At 53.0% G+C, this 20,863-nt stretch overlaps 1 protein-coding gene across 1 annotated transcript; it reads left to right on the plus strand.

The window, feature by feature from the left end:
• The first annotated feature begins 2,014 nt into the window (after positions 1 to 2,014).
• On the plus strand, positions 2,015 to 18,540 carry CD101 (CD101 molecule). The gene is made up of 9 exons (XM_032679320.1): positions 2,015 to 2,066; positions 3,171 to 3,548; positions 4,476 to 4,892; positions 6,834 to 7,217; positions 7,993 to 8,376; positions 9,298 to 9,702; positions 14,072 to 14,476; positions 15,333 to 15,728; positions 18,276 to 18,540. Exons 1-9 carry the CDS (start codon positions 2,015 to 2,017, stop codon positions 18,470 to 18,472), a joined length of 3,018 nt encoding a protein of 1,005 aa, XP_032535211.1. The 3' UTR covers positions 18,473 to 18,540.
• The last annotated feature ends 2,323 nt before the right edge of the window (positions 18,541 to 20,863 follow it).

The following is a 20,863-nucleotide window of genomic DNA, read 5'->3' on the forward strand; positions in this document are numbered from 1 at the left end:
TCCCTGGTTTCTCTACTGCAAATGTAAACAGCAACTCATGCATCATTAGAGTTGCAAGCTTGGAGTTAAACAGTCCCCGAGTGTGTATTTATCTGCACACTGACTGTCGGGAGCTCACTGAGGTTGAACTCCAAGTTTCCTTTCCATTTACTCTGTCTCTCCAGCAGAGATGCTTTTGATGCTTTCTCTCCTCCAAAGCGGTGAGTGGGTTGGCTTACTGTCAACAGGATCATTCCCCAGGGCACTGCTGGCAGTGGATTGCCCTTGGAAAGCAAACCTCTTCATCCCTTTCCTTCTGAGGTGGGAAGGTTCCATCCTGCAGCAGGGAATGGAAGCCTACCATGCTGTGTCCTGTTGCCTTAGGGCCTGGGCCCTCCTCACCAACAGGTGTGCTGGGGCACTCCACCACTTGCCAGCCTCTGCTGTACCTGCTCACCTTCTCTGAGGAGTCAGTGCATGGGTTTCAGCCCTGCATTGCCCCTTCTTCCCCCCAAACAGGTGCTTCTCTGCTCCATTTCGTTGCAATGAGGTTGGGTGGCAGGGGACAGGTGGGATCCTGCAGGCACCTCTCTGCCTGCTGCAACAGGCCATCCCCCAGTCTGGATTTGGCTTTCTGGAGAGCTACATGGTGCTATGGGAGCTGTCTGCTGAGGCTGATGAGGAGTTGGCTAATGGAGGGTTGAGCCTTGCAGCTGGGAAGGGGCCTCACTCCATCTCCTGGCCCTTCAGGCTGTCACACGAGTTGATTTTTTTCTTAAAGGGGAAAGAAGGGACCTTGTGTTTGTTTTGGTTCATTACATGAATCTCATTCCCTCTAGGAGCCCCATGGGATCAAGCAAGAGGAGTTGTTTTACAGTTGGTTTTTGCTTGTGAATCCCTGAGCTTATTTAGTCACTCAGTCAATTCCTCCAGCAGCACAGTGGGAGCAGTGTGGCTCAGGGGTAAATGCTTTGTGCCACCAGCCTTTCTGGGGAAATAAACCCCAACAACCCCAAACCAAACAAAACAACCTCCTTCCCCCCAAAAAAACCAACCCCCCCCCCCAAACAAATAACTTCAGAGAGTATCTCTGGATTGAACTCATCTCCAGTGTTTGGCTGCATGCCTGCGAGACTGGGTTTTCCCTGCCCAGGATGTACCATTGTCAGCCTCCCACCATGTCCCTGGCACCTGCCAACAGGAGCAGCAGCTTGTACCAGGCCACATAGTGCTGATGACATGATGCCACAGCACTTGCCTCTGGGATTGTGCTGGAGCCTCCTGGTCTTACCCCTCCAGAGCAGCTCCTCCATAGCCTCATCACCCTTGTGAACATTGCTGGGCCAGGATCCCTCACATCTAAGTGCCTGCCCATGGAATATGCATACAGGATACAGGATTCCTGGGTGATTTCTGGCTCTGTGGTGAACCTTCAGGAACTAATAAGCTGGTTGGACTGGCTGTTATGGTGGAGAGTCTCCTGACCGTGCAGCTGATGGGCTGGTGGGGGTGCTGTGGGAGAGACACCCCACTTGGGGTGCCCTACTGCACCCTGAGGCAGAGCTGCATCAGTCATCTCCAAGGAGCACTGTGCCACCCCAACCTGGACATAAGGCATCATGCTGCTGTCTGCAGCTATGGGAAATAAACAGCTGCCAGAAGCTTCAGCCCCAGAAATCTGCCTCCATACCTCCCTGGAGTCCAGCCCCTTGCCCCCGCTGCTGGCAGGGGGGGCTGCTGTCGGACAGCAAACCCACAGCCAGTGGGCACCTGGTACAGACACAGGGGCAGAAGGGGCTTAGGGCATCATGCTTGTCTTGGGGATGGGGTGCTGGCTGTCACCTCCCAGAGGGTGTCACTTTGCCGTGTCACTGCACTCTCTAAGCTCTCTCTGCCACACTAAGTAGGGGAAACCACCACTGACAGGCAGTTTCCTCCCAGCCGCTTTCGGAATAGCGGGGTGGCTGTCGCCATCGCCCGTGAGAACCCACCACCCCCGCCCCTCTGGCAGAGGATCCCAGCAGAGATGATTCCAATGGGGCTGGCACAGTGCCTGGCAGCTGCCTTCCTCTTCCTCCTCGTCCTGGGTGAGTGCCCTGCCCGGTGGTAGGAGCTTTCTTGGGGCAGTTGTGGGGAAAGCAGAACACCCCCTTGGTGCAGGCGGGTGGCTCAGCCAGCGCTGCTCTGGCTCGGTGGCCGTGGGAAGAGGCTCATCAGCCTGTGCTCCCTTTTGCACTGCAGTTTCACTCCAAAATGACAACCCCAACCCTAGCAGGGTTTCGGTGAGGGACATACCCATCCCTGTTGAGTGGCTGCTGGAGGTGTGGGGGGGTTACCTCATCCCCTTTTGCCTTGGGAGAGAATTTCTGAAGGCTGTGCCATCACCAGCTCTCTTCTCAGACCGTCACAGTTGCGTTTTGTCTCTGTATCCACATCCAATGGGCATTTTGCTTAGTGTGCATGCTGAGAATCAGAATAGAATGAGTGTCACCTCTGGGAGCTATGCATAAGGGGAGGGTCCATGTGTGGCCACCACCTCCCCAAACCCTCTGCAAGCAGAAATGAAGGGAGCTCTTGATGTCCCCCGGTGTTCCCTGCCTTCAGTGGAGCTCTTGCTGGCCCCCTCTCCTGCGCTCTCCCCAGTTTCTGCCTGTGGAGCACCTCTGCAGTATCCAACCTGCTGCTTACCTCCACTGTTCCATGTCCCTTGGCTTCTGCATTGCAACTCCTTCTCTGGCAGTGGTCAGCTCTGGCACTTGCTCCCTTTCCCCCACGGTTTGTGCAGGACCTGAGTGCCTGGCCCTCTTAATCTTAACACGCCACAAGCTTCCTCCAGTGATCTCAGCCTGGTTGCTGCTCCCTCTGCAATGCTGGCTGAGAGATGCTCTTCAGGCACGAACAGGCCTGGCAGCCCTCTGGCCACGATCCCCTGGCCTCTGTTGTGTGACCCCCAGCGTGCTAGGAGAGAAGTTCGGGATCTGTTGTTATACGACTTGTTCTTGAAGCCGCAAGGGGTGTGAAATCCCTTGGACTTGGCGCTTCGAAGAACGAGGCTGCACAGCAATTCTTTCCAGCGCTGTGCTGCGGTCCCGTGCGTGCCCAGAGCCACCGTCATTTTGGGTGTGCAGCCCCCCTCAGGGTGGCACGTACCCCTGCAAACACCCTGTGTGCTGCCTGCTTGCTGACCGCAGGTCTGACCCCTGCCCAGCGCGTGGTGACGGTGCAGCAGGGTCCCCTCCACCGCGTGAGGGGCTCCCACGTCACACTGTGGTGCAAGGTGAGCGGCTACCAGGGCCCGGCGGAGCAGAACTTCCAGTGGTCCATCTACCTGCCCTCGGCCCCCGAGCGGGAGGTGCAGATCATCAGCACCGTGGACCCCTCGTTCCCCTACGCCATCTACACCCAGCGCGTGCGCGGCCGCGGGATCTACGTGGAGCGGGTGCAGGGGGACGCCGTCCTGCTGCACATCACGGAGCTGCAGGACCGCGACGCCGGGGAGTACGAGTGCCACACGCCCAACACCGACGAGAGGTACTTCGGGAGCTACAGCGCCAAGATGAACCTCTCAGGTGGGTCCCGGAGGAGAGCCCCCGCTCCCCCCTGGGCAGGGGTACCGGCGAGTTCCTGCTGTGCCCCAACGTTTGCGCTGGTGAGAAGTGCTCACCTCTGCGTCTCTGTCAGAGGGGCAGCTGGGGAAAGGGGTGATTAGTGGGGCTGGTGGACACAAATTTTCCTTCTCTCTCCCCTGTGGGATTGCTAAGGGAGGGGTGCCCAGATATCCCCTTGCAGGTTCTCTGGCTATTGTCTCCCAGCCAGGGCAAGGGAAGGGAGAGGAAGCCTCTGCTCTCCCATGGCCTGACTTTAACTCAGCTCCTGATGTAGACTTGGCATTTCACAGCCAAGCATTTAGGAGGGCAGGAGTTTTCGGGTTCTGTGCATTATGTGTTGGTGTCCTCCCAAGTCAGATTATTGACCCAAGTGAGATACCCATAGATGGAGGAAGGTAGCAGCTCTTGCAGAGCACTGGGTGAGGGAAGGCAATGGGGTGGAGAGGCAAAAGGAAAGACCCTGCTGTGAGCCCACCAAATCCGTGTGGTGGTATGATACTTCCACTTGGTGTTCAGCCCTGTTTTCTCCTTTATCTTGGTGTTGCACCAGTCTGCATTTGGGATAGTAAGGGCATAGACTTTACTCTCTTTGGGGTTGCCTAATTAGTGCTGACTGTAGTTTGACTGTAGAGTGTACTGCAAAAGATTCACTTTTCTTTCTTCCCTGCTGAGGTTTTAGCCATGTCACACCTCAACATAAGCTGACAGAAGCCTTATCAGTCAGCTACAAATGATGTCTCTCACGTGTTGTCAGATCCCTTAGGGCCTGGCTGTGGTTTTTTGGGGGTTGTCCTGTGCAGGGCCAGGAGCTGGACTCAGCAATTCTCACGGGTCACTTTCAACTCAGGATATTCTATGACTGTGTATTTATTTCTCCCCCATGCTCAGTGATTGCAGACACCCTCTCAGCTTCCATGGCACCCCAGCTCCTCACCCTCACTGAAGGGGATGCAGTGGAGCTCACTTGTGAGGTGTCCAAGTCCACCACCCAGCACACACATCTCTCAGTTGGCTGGTACCACCTTCGGGGAGCAGGAGAGCACCAAGCTGAGGAGGTCCTCACCCTCTCCAAGGACTTCATCCTGAAGCCAGGACCCTCTTACGTGCAGAGGTTTCTGGTGGGGGACGTGAGGCTGAACAAGGTTGGGAACACCACGTACAAGCTCTTCCTCGGGGGAGTGAAGCCATCCGACCAGGGGCAGCTGTACTGTGAGGCAGCCGAGTGGATTGAGGATCCTGACAAGACTTGGAAGGATATCTCCCACAAGCAGACAGAGAGGACATCGCTGACAGTCATGAGCCAGGGTAAGGCTCTTGCAAACTCACGTGTTGGCTCCAACTCCCTTGTGCATTCAAGGCTCTACTGCAGCAGCTTCAGTGCCCTTCACTTGCTGCCTCTGTCACAGCCCGGGGACAAGCTGGTGGGTCTGGCTGCCCTTTGCTGGGCTCTGAGGGGGTGGGCTGGGCTTGGCTCAGGGCCACGGCAGCCCCTGGTTCAGGAGCTGTTGGTGCTTCACACTTTGGATGTTCATGCAGCCAAATCTCAAACAAATCACTCAGTCTCACAGAGCCATGTGAGGTGTTAGCGGAGAGAGCAGAGTGTGCCTGCAGCAGCCTGGCTCCTTGGCAGCGTTAAGCTCCAGGGTGCAAAAAACTGTGTTGTTAGACTGCCTCCAGGGTCTTGTTGCCTTAAAGTACACCACAGTGAGCTGCTCGTCAGCCACAGGGGCAGAGGGATGTGGGGATGTACTGCATGTGCTGCACAGCTCCAGTGTCTGTTGGGGGTGGCTTGTCTGTCTGTGCAGGCACCAGTTTGCCAGTTTCCAGAGCAACTGGTGCTGCTGTTTACTAGGCCATTCCTCTGAGCACCCTGCCTGACATCCCTCCTGCCACAAGCCCTTTGTTGGCTGAGGTCCCTCACCCTGCTCTGCTCCCAGGAGTGTGTGAGTAGCTGTGCCCAGAGGAAGGGAAAATCTCTTTCCCCACCAGTAAGTTTTACTTCAAAGCAGCCAAGACAAGACTGTGTCTAGTTGATGTCCTTCAACATACGCAACAGTAGGCAGTAAAAGAGGAGCAAGTCTCCCACTGAAAAGGTGCCTGGGGAGGTGGTGTACCCTGTCCCCGTGGCTCAGGGCAGATGGAGAAGGCTACAGAGCCAGGGTGGTGAGGGGAACCTGTGTCTCGTGGGAGGGTGGTGAGTCAGAGCAGGAAACCAAAGAAACAGCTGGTTAAGAACCAAGCACCCTGTGTGGGGCTCAGGGGAGCAAGGTACTGGGGGAGGGAAGTGTGGTCTCTCCTTGTCAGCGTCTGTTTCCTGAAACCTGGCTGACTAGCAAAGTTTTATTCCTCTTATCGCACAGTGTTTGCAGCAAAGGCTTCCCAGGTCTGCTGCTGCCTGGGGAGCAATGGCAGTCAGTGAGCTTCCCTGCATCTGCTTGTTGAAGAGGCACACTGGTAGGGTGTGGCTTCAGGTACCAGTGTCACAGGATCATTTAGAGAAACCTTGTCAGAGCTTGGTATTTATCATGTGGTGTCTATTCAGGGTAGAAGGGAGGTGATAGTGATAAGAGGGCATTATGGTGGCTCTATTGGACCTGCTGGTATTGCCATGGAGGAACTGCAGCAGGTGTTCAAGCCTTCCATCAGCTCTGCAGGGCCCTCTAGCACCCAGTGGGAGAGCCCAGGCTGCAGGACTGAGCACCCCATCATGCTGGGAACCAGCAACCACTCCGACCGCGGTTAACAGCTTCATTGGTTTCTATAAACTCTCCAGCAAATATTTAGGAATGCCAAACATATCTCCAGCAGCTGGGATTCCTGTTTGCAAACTGTTTATGAACCAGTGTTTAAATTCACTCTGGGTACTCTGCTTTCAATATGCTATTTGAGCCCTTCCAACTGTGGTCTGGGAGGTGCTCTGTTCTGCTTCCAAGCTACAGCCTTGCCCTTGCTTTTGGACTTGCAGGGCACCACAGTGACACTCTGAAGGGGGGAGCTCAGCTCCTCAGGGCCCTGGCACTTCTTCCACCTGCAACTGCTGCTTAGTGCCTGGAACTGGCAACCATCTCCAGGGTTGTAATCTCCCCCTGGACAACGTTTTCCATCCTGATCACTTTTCTAATGAAAGAAAATATTTCAATGGAGAATTCCCTCCTGTTGCTCTCTGCAAGGCCGTTGGTGCTGCCAGGTGGGAGGGAAGCATGGGAAGAGCCACTTATCACTCTCTTTGCTTTTGACTGTCAACAGGCAGAGACCTCTCTGTGGACATTGCTGCTGCTGAAAACTCCCTTTCTGAAGGAGATACTTTGCAGCTGAATTGCACGGTGGAAGCTCAGAAGAGCGACAGCAGGCACTTCCAAGTGATTTGGCTCCTCAATAGCATGGAAGTGGCCAGGGTTGACCCCCATGGGGTATTGACTTGGGAGGAAGAATATGAGGGGAGAGCCAAGCTGGGGCAGCTCCGAGCACTCAAGCCAAGCAACACAATTTATGCTCTCACCATCTACGAGGTGGGGCTGAGGGACAATGGTACATATCGCTGCTCTGTGTCAGAAATGAAGACTCCTGGAGACTTGCACGGCATCCAAACCAACCTGTCATCAGGCATCCAAGTCAACGTGAAGCCGATAGGTCAGTAAATCCTAATGGCTGCTCTTCTGGGTAAAGTCTGTAGGATCCTTGGCTGGGGAACGCTCTAAGTCTGGGCTCATCTTGGCAGGGGCAGCAAGACTCTAAATATGCAATAGTTTTTGGTAGATAATGGGAAAAGCGTTTGTTCTGGCAAACGTTATCACGACAGATGCAGCATCTGTCAACAAAGTGTAAACCTTTAGCTCAGTCTCTTTGCAGTAAGTTTTGGGGCAAGTAGGTAGAATTCTGGGCAGTCTGAGTCCTCCTGTGTCTTTGCTACAGAAAATTATAAGCAATGCCTGTTGCTACACCTTAGTGTCAGAGGATGACCCTGCAGAGCAGGTGCTTCTGGAGAGAGGGTTCACTGCCATTTCCATCAGGGTTCTCTCCCTGTTGTGGAAGGATGGCTTGTGAGAGACCACTCTGAGAAAGATGTGTAGGAGACTCATGGTTTCCTTGCCATAGCTAGATGATGATTATTGTCATGTAGCAAGAGCTGCCTGCTGGGACTCCATTTTTTAAGTATTTCTTTATGTATTCATGTCCCAAGAATGATGTTAGCTGGAAAAAAAACAAAGAAAAAAACCCAAATCCCACAAAGATTTCTTCAAATTCGTAAGAAAAGGCTGGTTCAAAATTTCAGGCAATTCCTCAGTTCCTTTCCTTTTCCGATGTCAAGGCTTTGCTAGTCTTTTCAATTTAATGCCACAGTACCTCTGGCTTTCTCTGAGGAGCCCAACAACATCCCCTCCAACACGCTGACTGTTGTTTGCAGAGAGCCGCATGCGCCTGTCCGTGTCCACCAGCACGCCGCAGGTCACGGCAGGAGACTCCCTGATCCTCCACTGTGAGGTGCAAGGAGCCACCAGCCCCGTGTCTGTGCAGTGGTGGCACCTGCCCCCACAGCGCCCAGAGCCCGGGGTGCTGGTGGCCACCATGGAGCAGGATGGCAGCCTGAGGCTGGGGAGCACCTACCAGGACGGCAGGACTCGGGGGAGCCTCCGGCTGGAGAAAGCGAGCTCTGGCACCTTCACCCTGGTGATCCCCAGCACGCTGGATGAGCAGGATGGTGGGAAGTACAGATGTGAAGCAACAGAGTGGTCCCGAGGCCAAAGCTGGACAGAGCAAGGGGAGGCAGCAGTGGCAGTCAGCTCCATGGGTAAGTTGGGTCACCCCTGTTTCTGGATTGGAGGCAAGGCTGGAGAAGCAGGTGGACATGTCAGTAGGACATAGGCCTGCTGTGCCCTGAGTTCTGCTGCTGCTGCAGGGCTGATCACTTGGCCCTGGAGTCCTTCAGATTCCCCATTTCTGCCAGGATGCTGGAGTCCTCCATGAGGTGTTTTGGGGGAGACAAGTGGGACACAGCAGCTAAAATGCCTGGACACCTGAATGGCAGTGGCTTGTTCAGCAGGTCTTCTGGCTGTCTCCTTACCTTGAAATAAAAAATATCTGTTCTAACAGCATAATTGCTTACAGTAATTAAGCTCAACAAAGGCACTTGCTGAGTTGTCTGGTGGCCTTTGTCAGAGACACACCCCTGGTGCTGGCATCTGATTGCTTCTCCTGCCCTCTTGTCTGAGTGCAGAGCTGCTAACCTCCCTGGTGTGCAATCCCCATGTTTCCTCTTTTAATTGCTGGAATGGGTGCCTTTATGGAGAGACAGATTTTGGCTGTGGTTTAGGCTGTTTTCCCTTTCTTATTGCTTGGGTGCCTGGGAGGATGGGCCAGGCCACGGGAGTTGTTCAGGTTTTGTGGAGGGTGTAAGGAAGCTGCAAACAGGACAGTAGCATCAGTGGAGGATCCCTGGCTCCTTGTCTCGGTGTGGGATGGGGCACCCTGGAAAAGAGGGTACTCAGGGTTGTCCAAGGGACTGGGAGGGTGGGAGTTGGATAGGAGAGGGCCACACGGGGCTGGAAGAGCACAGTGCACCTAAGTGAGAGTGGCACTGGGAGAGCAGCAGCAGCAGGACTGCTGGCCTCCGTGGGGTTGTGGTGGCTGGGGCAGCGTGGGAAGGGTGGTGGGAAGATGGCACAGGGCAGGATATCTGTCCTGGTGCCAAGGGCTCTCTCCTCCCGAGCAGGTCTCGTTCTGCGTGCTATGCTGAGGAGCCGAATTGCCACCGTCAGGTACGGGCAAAGTTTTGAACTCGTCTGCCAAGTGAGTGCCAACTACACCCTTGAGGAGGTGCCGGCGTCCGTGCGGTGGCTCTTCCAGCCCAGCCCACCCACCAGCCCCTACCATGAGCTGGTCCAGGTCTTTCCCAATGGCACTGTGGCCTGGGTGGCAGCACAGTCACACTTCAGGGAGAAAGCCCAGCTGATGAAGGCTGACACCTCCTTCAGGCTGCACGTCCACAGTGCCGTGGCCGCCGCCGAGGGGACGTACCAGTGTGAGGTGGAGGTTTGGAGGAGGAATGTCCTGCCCCTGGGGCAGCCAGCGGCCACCACCAGCTCCAATCCTGTGGGGATAAAGGTGGTGCTGCCAGGTAAGCAGTGTCTTCATCAGAGGTCTCTCCTTCTGCAACTTTAAATGAACAAACATGGCCAGGGCAATCAGGACCACTGATGTCTGGGGTGTCCTCAGCAGGGTCATCTCCCAGGGCTGCGTGAGGTGGTTCTGCCTGCTCTCTTGCTTGCTCAGCACCTGACAGCAACCTCAGAGGCAAATTTGCCATTGGCCAATGGCAAAATCTATTTATTTGCAGATTATGCCACTAGGATTTTAAGCCTTGTTTCTGGAAAGAAGTAGTGCCCCCAGAGAAGCCCAGTTGAATGCTGGGGGGTATGAGGTACCCCCCCCCCCCATGGTCTGGGCTTCTGGAGGACAGTGGAGAGAGACTGGCCCCCAAAGCTGCTGGGATGTCTGTGTTCCCTGAGCTTCCCCCAGTGTATTGGAAGTGTGCTGAGAAAACACCAGGGCTCTCTGAGGGGCTGGGAGCCAGCACTGAGCAGCGAGGTGCCAGGGGCTCCGTGGGGAGGTGTCTCCTCCCGAGCACAGGTGGGCTGCTCAGCTGAGGGGCCCTGCCCAGGGTTCCCTTTTAAGGCCACCACTGCAGGCAGGGCATGTGCTGCCACTGTGCCTGCCAGCATAACTCAGGGAGCCTCATCCTCTTGTGGAAGAGAGATGCTGCAGACAGTCCTCAGCCCTCTGTGTGCCTGCTCCCTGCCACCCCTGGCAGCACCGTGCTGTCAGCTTGCTCTGCTCGTGGATGGGGCTGCTGGAGGAATTGAAGGGTTTGTCCTGGCCAAAAACTTAAGAGGCCTGAGGAGGCAGGTGTGAGAATACAGCTTGGTTTATTTTTTTTCACTCACTTCTGTTCTGCCAACAAAAGGGGGGGGGTGGTTCTTGCTCTTTTTTCACGCATCAAGTGCTCCTCCTTCTAAATTCTTGGATTTTTGGAATCACGACCCAGTGAACTGAAATTATGTTGCTTTCCATGTTTTTTAACTGATGGGTTTGCTGTAGCGTAAGCTAACACATTTCCTTCCCTGTTCAGGCTCATTTCTGTGGTGTTCTCCCTCCTGCTCCACTGCTGCTCTTTCCTTACCCCCTGTGGAGCTGGGTGCTGGGCTGCTCAGCTGGCTGAGCCACAGCCATCTGGGGCAGGGTGGGGGCTGCGGGCTAAGGATGAGAATAAACAGCGTGTACGAGCATACATCTCTTGTGTAAATGGCATTAAGATGAGCAGGTGTAATTTTGGAGCATCTACAAGAGGAGATGGTAGCAGCGACGCCATGAAGATATTACAACATTTGGCTCCAAATGTATTGCAGCTGTTGCTGGATGATGCAACACTGTGAAGATGGTGGGAACTGGGAGAGGGTGGTGCACAGTGGGAGGTGGCTGCCGGGTCTAGTACTGTCTCTCTCAGAAAGGCAGCAACGAGCCAGCGAAGGATATTTGGGAAGGGAGAGAAGTCTGGGAAGGAAGCCGACTCTAGCAGCAACAGGGTGAGGCAAAGCTGCAGAAAATTAAGCTGCAAATCATGAAAATCACCAGCCTGTTTCTTCACATACAAAATCTTATAGCTGGAACCCGCAGAGATACTGGAGGTCTTGACTTCTGCTGCTACACTTCATTTAGTGCTTGGTGTCACTTAGAGCTTTAGGAGTTTACATGCCCCTGTGGATCTGGTCTGTGGGTCAGCTTCAGACAGGAGGGACGTGCATGAAGCATTACAACAGGCAGGGAAGGAGAACAGGTCTTTTCCATTTCTGATTTTTTTGTGTGGGTCCCATAATTAATTCCCTGGGCAGGCAGATGCTCCCATCAGCCTCTCAGTGCATCCACCTGCGGTGGCTTCCCCTGTGTCTGGAGCGAGCTGCAGGGGCCTTTCTACCTTCTGTCCCTCCAGCCAGCTGCCCACATGGGTCACTGCAGTGTCCATGCCCTTCTGCATGCTCCACTGCTCCTGGGCTGGGCAGGAAGCGTGGTGTCAGCAGTGAGGGTTCACAGGGAGACGGGCAGCGAGATGCTCAGCTTGGTTAATTAGATTGAAAACGAAAGGGAAAACAGCACCATGGCTTTGTGTGGGAAAGGAAGAGGCAGGCAGCTGCTCTGCCCTTTTGGTAATTGATCTTCAGCAGCAGAGAGAGGAGACCTGGAGCTGGAAAAAAAGGGGCTTTGCAGAAAGTGCTCTGATTCCTCTTGAGGTGATCTCTGAGAGCGTAACAGCAATTTTACTCATCAGAATCAAGTGCTCAAGGCAGCAGTTCCCATAGCTCCTCTCTGAGCTCTAGTAGCTTTTCCTTTTCTGGAGCATTTTCTGCCCCAGCAGGTGTCAGGCTGGGCCATATTCCAGCAAGAGCCCCCCTATCCCCTCCTCCCCTGGCACTTTGCTGACTGGCTGAGTAGTATGCCTTGGTACTGAGCAGCTGAAGTTAAGTGTCTTATTTTTTCCAGTGTGATCAGTTCACCTGTCACAGAAACACAGGATGGCAGAGCTTGGCAGGGACCTCTAGAGGTCACCTGGTCCAACCCCCTGCTCAAGCAGGGCCACCTAGAACAGGCTGTCCGAGACTGTCTCCAAACAGCTTTTGAGTATGTCCAGTGTTCCCCTCTGAAGATTTGTTCTTCCACAGAGCTGGCTCTGGGATGGGTATGCTTTTAAGTACTGAAGTTGGAAGACATCACCTTGCATACAGTGTGCTCGAGTCTGTGTGATCTCTGTGTCATGGATCTGATGAGTTTCCACAGCTTCCTAATTAGAGTGACTGCTTTCCCCTCTCTTCTGCTTCTTGCCCATACCCGTTTCTTTACAACAGCAAATATGTGCTGTGAAATGCAGGACAGCACTTTGTTGATCCCTTGGGAGCAGCCACCTCCCTGATCTCCTTGTGAGTGTTGCTGTGGGACTTGTGCAAGTCCCTCTGTGGAGGAAACTGTCAACCTTTTGGTGCCAATGTGCCTGTCTGTAGAGAGAAGGAAGAGCAATAGAGTACAAAGAAAAAGAACAGCATAAGTGGATATGAGCAGGGAGATTTTGCTGGCGAATTTGACATAGAGGCAGAGACAATTTACAGGAATGTCAAGAGCCATCAGCTGGAGTATCTTGCACTGACCAGTCTCGAGAGGCAGTGAAGGCCTCTAAAGTGGATTGCTTGAGTTTTGAGAGGAAATGCTTGAAGGAAGGGGAAATGCTCAAGCTTTCTCCTGTGGTGTCGCTTTTCTCCATCAGCCCCTGTAGGAGAAGCCACAGCTCCCTCCTGGTCCAAAGCCCTCTCCATAACCTGCTGCTGTTGCATCCCTTGGGAAGATGCTGTGGAGGAGAGCACCCTGCTGAGCCTGTGGCCAAGGGCAGGGGTCTAAGATGCTCTGAGGGAGCATCTCAGTGTGTCCTCTGCAGCCTGTCCCCAAACCAGTACCCAGGGGCTGAGCTTAAGGGAGCTCAGTTCTCCCCAGCCTCCACGGCCAACTGTTCAGCTCATATGCAAGGAAAGCCCTGAGAATGGAAACTCAGCCTACAGTCCCTTAAAGCCCTGATGGTGTCTCATGCTGAATAATTTCTGCCTACCCAAGGCAGATAGCTCTGTGCACTCCTTCCCCTGACAGCTGGGGCAGGGTTGAGGGGAAATGCAGGAGGTTGGAGGATCTTTAAAGATACCGGTTTGCAGCCTTTCCACTGCTGGAGGAGATGGAAAGGTACCAGCAACAGGTGATGTGCTGTGGGAAGAGGGTCCCTCAGACCAGGAGCAGTACAGGCACCTAGGGAACAACGGTGCAGGCTGCCTGGGGGCAGAGCTGCAGGCAGCACCACAGCTCTGCTCTCCGGAACTGAGCAGTGCTCAGCTGAACGATCGCTGGGTGCAATCACAGCGGATGTGCAGGACTCTGTCATGTGGTTTTAGATTAATAACCACAGCAAACACCTGAGGTGGCAACTGTTAGTGAAACCCACACAGGCTCTGTTGTCTCTCTGTGATGAAAGACACTTGTTCACAGTCTCCAAAGCTGTGGGCTGGTTTTGTCACGTATCTGTGAGCCTGCTGATGGAAGCTGTGGTAGACAGACACATTTGCTTCAGACAGAGGCTTTGCCTCCAAGCTCCAACACAGTGGCTGCCTCCATCCCCCATTCCCGCTCCGTGGTCTCCAAGGCACCTCATCTGCTACTCTCCTGCCCAGTAACACCCAGTTGTGATTCCCTGCCATTGTTCAAGCAAGTGTGTGATGATTTGCTCCTTCCCCCACCCTCTGCTCCAGCATCCCCTAATGAGTCTTTGTCCTTTGCACACCCTCTTCCTCCCTCTTCTTTCGGTGTGTTTTTCTCAGGACAGCCCTGTTCCTCTCCTTGACAGCATCCCTGTGTCATCAGCTGCCGCCAGCCATTATTATTATTTTGTTTCTCCATTTTAGAAAGCAGGCTTCGGGTTTCCATGGAAGACAGTTCTGTGGAGGTTGCCAGCAGTGCTGACACGGCCATCGAGTGCCGGATTGTGTTTGCCCAGAATAATTCACAGCTCGCTGTTACCTGGTACCTCCTGCCTCCTCTGGCAGATGGGACCCCCCTGCAAATCATCAGGGCCAACTACAGCGGCGTACTGGAATACGGGCCTGAATTCAGCTCTCCTGCCCAAAAGTCCCGGTTCCTGAGCCAGAGGGTGTCCAGCAACGTCTTCTGGCTGCAGATTCTGTCTGCGAACCTCGGGGACCGGGGCAGGTACTACTGTGTGGTAGAGGAGTGGCTCTGGCTGGTGGATGGCTGGTACAAACTCGGAGAGGGAACATCGGGAAGGACCACACTGGAGTTCAAGCTCCCAGGTGAGCAGGTGGTTATCTCTTGTATAGGTGCTGCTGGAGAAGGCTGGATCAACTTATGACAGGCCCCTTGACAGGACTTTCCTAAGCTGGCAGGGCTTAGAAGCAGCGGCTCCTGCTTTGGATCTGAGACTCAGGGATGCAGGAGTTGTCAGTGCCTCTCAAAGGGAAATAGGGAATTAGGGAGATTTACCACGTCTTCCCAAACCAAACCAGCTGCTATTTTTGCCACTGGCAGATGAAGTCAAATGCTTCATAACAGAGCGAGCTGTAGCATTTTCTTTTCCCTCCAACATATGATGCAGTTGACTGGTTGTACAACACTGTGAATAGAGAATCTGCCCTTTCCTGGTGCTCCTGAAGCATCCTGAAGCAAGACACTGGATTTTACTTACCCTGCAGCACATTGCTACTGAGAAACAAGTCTGAGGGTTTAGCTGCTCCCACCTTAATCACTGCACTGCTGGAGTACATGGTGGGTCTCCCTGGCTCAGTTCTTCCTTCTCTCAGCCTCACTTTGTTTATGAGTTGCAGCCATAGATAAAGTGGATCAGAGAATTCCAGCTTCCTAAAAAGCTTTTGGTCCAAAGGATGCCTTATCACTTATTTGGAGCGGGTGGGAAGAATTACAGCAGAGGGTTGTGAACGGGGTGGGGGGCAGAGACGACAGGGAGGGTGACACCCCAGGGAGAATGAGTCACAGGAGCCTGGGGGTGTCCTGCAGAGGCCCTTGCAAGAGGCCATCCCAATCCCCCATGCTTTGCTCCAGAAGGTTTCCATCAGCCTGTGGGCACAGGCAGAAGTATTTCTACGGCAGTGTGCAACACCACAACATCTTTCTGCTTGCACCCTCCCGCAGAGCGTGAGCTGCAGGTGGACAAAACCAACCGCAGCCTCTCGGCGAGGGAGGGCGAGGAGGTGACGCTGCCCTGCCTGCTGCAGGGTGCCCGCCTGCCCGGCACCCACCTCTCAGCCACCTGGTTCCAGGTGAAGAAGAGCGGCCTCGACAGTCCCCTGCTCGCCCTCCACCACGACGGCACCATCCAGCTCCCCCAGGAGGGCCGGGCGGGGAGGCTGTACCTCCGCCGCCCCACGCCCGGTGACTTCAGCCTGACGCTGACCCGCGTGGAGAGCGGCGATGCTGGGCTCTATTCCTGCCAGGTGCAGGAGTGGCAGCGCCAGGGCGAGGGGCAGGACTGGGCTCTGAAAGCCTCGGCACGCTCAGGGTACACCCAGCTCAGCACCATCCCGCCAGGTAACGCTGCTGGGTGACAGAGGCTGCTCGCCCGGCGCTGTTCGTGTTCCCGTAGCCGCGCTGGGGGGTGTGGGGAGGGTGATGTCAACTCTCTGCTGGCTGCAGTGGCAGACGTGCAGCAAAGCCAGGAGGGCTTGCTTAAGGGATTGCTGAGGGGCTCAGTGCTGGGGGGATCACCAGGGTTGTGCTGGGAGCCCTTCAAGCGCTATGGGCCTGGTAGGGGAGGCAGTGACATTCCAGTCCTGCTGTTTTGCCAAGATGTTTGGCATTGTAAACGTTGGAAGTGGTGATCAGATGAGATATCAAGAGCTCTGACTGTGAAGTGTGTTGGTCCAGAGGTTACCAATGAGTGCTCTTTTTGTCTACAATGTTTTATGGCTTGTGGGCTGTCTACAGGACCATGGTCACAAATCCCTGCTCTCAGCTGAGCCATTGGGACCGGAACAGTAACTGTTCTGGGGAAAAAATCCTGGGTTTGAGTTTTCTGGCAAGCCTGTCTCCTGTGAGGTCTCTAAAAGTAGCCTCTGTTCTCTCTGGGGTGAATTGGGGTGCGTGCTGGGTGCAAAGATAGAGATGAATTCTGCATACAGAAGTTTAAATAAATAAAAGCAAAGGTTTCAGTTGGGTGCACACAGTGTTTTTAGGGAGGTAACAGGCAGGAAAAAAAGTATTCATGTTGCTCTTTGGGGAAATAGGAGGCTTGGATGACCCAAGTGGAGGAAAAAATATAAACTGTGAAATCAATCATGCTGTACCCAGCTGAGAGGATCCTGCAGTTCTTCTCATGCCTTCAGCTCTGGATCTGCCATGCCTGAAGCCAGCCTGGCTGCCTTCATGGGGTTATAGCTTCTGCAGCAATTCCCAGTGCTGACCAGCGTGGAAAGGGTGATCCTGTGGAGCCCTCCCTTGTGCCTGCTCCTGGCACAGGCAGGCATGGAGCCTACTCTCGTGACTGCACCTACAGCAGAGCTAATCCAGATTTAATTGCACAGAGAGGGACTGACAGCACTTCATCCCCCCGCTGTTGAGTTACTGCTGTTGTCCATCATGGCTCCCTCTAGCACTCAGATTTCTCCTTCATCAGTTCCCTCTGTCTCTTGTGACCCATTACTGGTGGAGTAACCATTGCTAAAATTGCTCAGTAGCTGCTGGTAAATTCTCCCCCAGTTTTCGCATGAGTGTTTTTGCCAAGTGGTTTTCATGGTTTTCACAAAATTCAAGAGATTATCTGGGTGTTTTTTTCTTTCTCCCTCTCTGCTCTTTTGTGTTATTATTTTTTTTGGCAGGGTGGCCACGTGTGTGTGCTTGTGCACTCCTCTAGTGATGCAGGTATCTTGATGTGCCCCTCTGGCTCATGAATTTAAATGTTTTGAAATTTTACAAGTGGTAACGAGAGCCATGTGTCATTACCTGTAACCAGGAGTAACTTCAGGTCTGATCCCTGGTGGTGCCATTTAGGATATTTCCCTAGTGCTATAGAGGCATTCATGTAGTGGAGACTTTTCCCTGTCCTATGGGAGAGTAAATGCTGCTTCTACCTGTATGGATGGGGCACAGAGCTTCAGAGGTAGAGGGGTAAAAGCCAGTTTCACAGCAAGTAGTAGCCTCCAGGTTGGTTCCCACCCGGCCCACCAGGCTGAGTGGGTCCCCCATGGACAGCTTCAAATCAGCAGAGCCACATACTAAGCAGAACAAAAGTGAAACATCTGCACGTGGGTCTTGGGTAAAGAGAACTGAGGAACAACACTTTGAGATGGATAAAACAGGCCCAAAGGAGTTGGCATGACCCTTCAGGACAGGCCAGATGGATCTGAGGTCAGTCTGTGGTGTTGGAGCTCTGTGTCAAGTGAGGAGCAGGGATGAATGGGTGGCTGTAAGGGGCCCAGGACAAAAATGGAGATGCTGCAAATAAAAGCTTTTCAGCCCGTATGGGACTAATTAAAAATGGTTTTTTGAAGCACCCAACAGGTCCACCAGCAGTACAGGCAGCCTCTACTTAACTGGGGAGCTGTTCTGCAGGAGCTGCCAGGGACGAGGATGGTGCTCACAGCTGCCTGCTGCTCAGTGTGGCTGAAATATGATAGCAGAGACAGGGGCAGGTCTCTGGGTGGGACAGGGACCTCTTGATCTGATTTCTTTTGCTTTCCTCTTGTCTCTTCTTGTTCGGTGGTGCAGCCTCTGACAGATCTCTACCTCACCCCACTGTCATTGGTGTCAGGCAGGGACCCGAGGGGGGGAAGGGTGTGTGACTTTTCCTTACTGAGACCAGTATGGAATGGGTTGGCTGAAGAACCATGCTGTTTCTGTTGGGATGTTTCTGATGAACAAGATGGGGCCTTATCTGACCTTCCCAGACAGGAAACTGAGGCAGATTGCCTGGTTTCTCTCCCCCATCTCCTCAGGTAGCCTGTATGAATTCTTAAAAATTGGTGGCTGTTGAAGACTGAGGGAAAATGTTTAAGAAGATAACTTACAGAAGCAGCAGGAGAGAGAAACTCATGCTAGCTTGGGGCCTCACTTACTTTTTCTTTCTTCTTTTTCCCCCAGAGTCAACTGTTATGTCTAGGATCTGCTCATCCCCATCACTGCTGAACTTCATCCTATACTTGCCACTGGTTCTGATCCTTCTCCTGGCCCTTGCTGTCTCCTGCTGGTACTGCAAATACAGAAAAAGCAAGAAGGGCAACGTCACAGGAAACCAGCTGATGGAACTGGACGGGAATGGAGAGGTCAAGACAACTTAGCTGGTCTATAGAGGCAGATGTAACCTGAAGGAGTGGAGCTGGACACTTAAGGAGGACTGAGTACTTGCAGAGGGGCTTTTTACTTTTCTGTAGTAGCTCTTGCAATGAATCCTTGAAATTGTGTGTTTTGCTTTCGATGGAATGAAGCAGCTTTGAATTACTAAACAAGGGGTTTAGGGTTTTCATAACAAGTGTTCCTGTCTCTCGGGTTAGATACCCACCCATTTCACACTCTGTTTGTTGTGACATATTTGAGGTTCTTGAAGTACACATCTCCCACTGTGGGTGGAAATGGTGTTATTCCTCTGCAGGAATAAGGGGGAAAAAACAGCTCTCTTTGCACTGTGACACAAAAGTATCAAATTGCTACTCGTTTTAGACATCTTGACAAAATCTATGTGGTATGTGGGCTAAAAAAGCAGTGGCAGAGCTGGTAATGGAGTATTGATGTCCTGTTTAAGTCACTGCACTTGCCTTTGGCCACCCTTTGCTCGGGAAGTTCTTTTCATATTCTTGAGAGCACCTATTCCCAAAGAGCATCTTTTCCAAAAGGAGATGGGTCTTCATCACAAAACCTGTCACTGGAACATGGGGACCAAGCAAAGTTGGCTGGGTCTGAAGAAAGTACAGAGCAGGGGCACCACAGCCATCTGCAAAAAAACCAAAACCTGTTGACCCAATGAAGGACTCTCATGGAGTCTTGCATCCCAGAGGGAAGAAGGGGACACCAAGCCATCTTGGAGATAAGTGTACAAATTTTCCAGTTCCTTCCTTTGCTGGGACTGCTGTAGGAGAAGACAGCATCCAGGCCCTCATGCCTGGGCTGTCTGTGGGTCAGGAAGCTGCACACCTGGGACCTGGTACTGGACATGTCCAGTTTGTTCCATGTAATAAAAAAGCCATGTGTGTGTCCGTGGGGCAGCTCCTCTGTGCTCTGGAATCCAGCTCGGGCTCACCTTTTCAAGGCTGAGGAGCTCTGCTACCTGAAGATTGTCTGGCTGATGCATTAGAGGAAAGGAGATTTCTATCCAGTCCATGTAAGCCAAGAGATATTGAACCTCTAATTGTGCAAAGTGGGTTGTGGTCTCAGTGAGTTGGAAGGTCAGGTGTCAGGGTAACACTCAAAGCACTGTCCTGAGACAAAAGTAGCTGTATAGAAATCACAGCAGACATTTATGAACCTGCTTCCTTTGACCAGAGAGAGGTTTGGAGACGCCGCAGCCCCTCTAGATGATCTGTTCATGTCCTTTGCTTTCTTTACAAAAAGAAAAGCTGCCTGTCCTTTATCCTGAAGAACTGGTAGGTGCTTCAGTCCCTTGAAAATGCACATTTTGCACACTTTTGAAGAGTACTGCTCCTGTTTCGCTGTTCAGCCCCCTCTGTCTGTACTGGCTGCTTCCAGCTTGTTCAGTCTTTCCCCGTGGGATGTGTTTTCTGGATTTGGTGCAGCTTTTCCCTTTGCTGCCCTGACCCCAGCCGTCTCTCCCACAGTGTGAGTGCTCAGAGCTGCACGTGGGGCTCTCTGTAGAGGTTTCCCCCCTGCCTTGGGGGTTATGTCCCGTTTACACTTCCCAGTGGGGCGTTTGATTTTCTGTGTGTGTGTGACAGCGCGGCGCTGTTTGTGCTTGGCTCGCAGTCGTCGGGCTCCTCTCCTGCAGATTTGCTGTCTAGCAAGTTGTTTCTTCACTTGTATGTTCAGGCTGTTGGGTTTTCCTATCTAATTGAAGCACTGTTTGCGTGGGTCTGTCAAACAGTTTTCCACACCGTTTTGTGAAGAATCCTGCTGTCTGTTTGACTCAGCCCTGTCTTGGCAATGCTTTAACTCATGGACCAGTTTTGGTCTCTTCCATGGAGAAGCAGATGCTCCCAGGACATGAAACTCCTGCAAGTTTCATGAAAAGTGGGTGAAGGGGAGGAGGCAGGCGAGTTGTCTCAGCAAGGGGCAGCAGCGTGAGTTGGCTGCCTGGTGCCTGGCTCATATTTGGGGGGTACAGAAAGGAGAAGTAGGTGTGTTGGGGCACAGGAAAGGAAAGAAGGAACTGCTTTTGATGAACAGTTATTAACAATAAATCTATGCACATAGTTTACCTGCCAATTTTGTGCTGCTCCTCCATGTTTTCGTTTGGATTGTTTCCTCAGCTTGCCCAAGAGTCCTTGGGAGCATGCTTCACAAACCTTGGTAAAATCAAGAATATATGATGCCTACTGCTTACCCCTTCAAGGCTTGCAGTCTTCTTGCAAAGGAGGTAGGTAGGTCTGACGTGCTCTGGTTTTGTTTAGAACAGACAAACAAAAAGCTTTTTTTTTCTTTGTGTTCCTCTAGGTGGTTGTAAGTACCTTGTCCCTGTATCTCCCTAAGGATTGCAGTTAAGAAGATGGAGGTGTTCAGGT

The sequence above is a fragment of the Chiroxiphia lanceolata genome, chromosome 2 (assembly GCF_009829145.1).
Source record: "Chiroxiphia lanceolata isolate bChiLan1 chromosome 2, bChiLan1.pri, whole genome shotgun sequence".
Lineage (NCBI taxonomy): Eukaryota > Metazoa > Chordata > Aves > Passeriformes > Pipridae > Chiroxiphia > Chiroxiphia lanceolata.

Excerpts from the sequence above, each read along its gene's own strand:
- CD101 (XM_032679320.1), top strand. The coding sequence starts at position 2,015 with ATGGGGCTGGCACAGTGCCTGGCAGCTGCCTTCCTCTTCCTCCTCGTC. Across the intron at positions 2,067-3,170 it reads CCTCTTCCTCCTCGTCCTGG|GTCTGACCCCTGCCCAGCGC; the intron begins GTGAGTGCCCTG and ends TGCTGACCGCAG. Across the intron at positions 4,893-6,833 it reads GCTGACAGTCATGAGCCAGG|GCAGAGACCTCTCTGTGGAC; the intron begins GTAAGGCTCTTG and ends GACTGTCAACAG.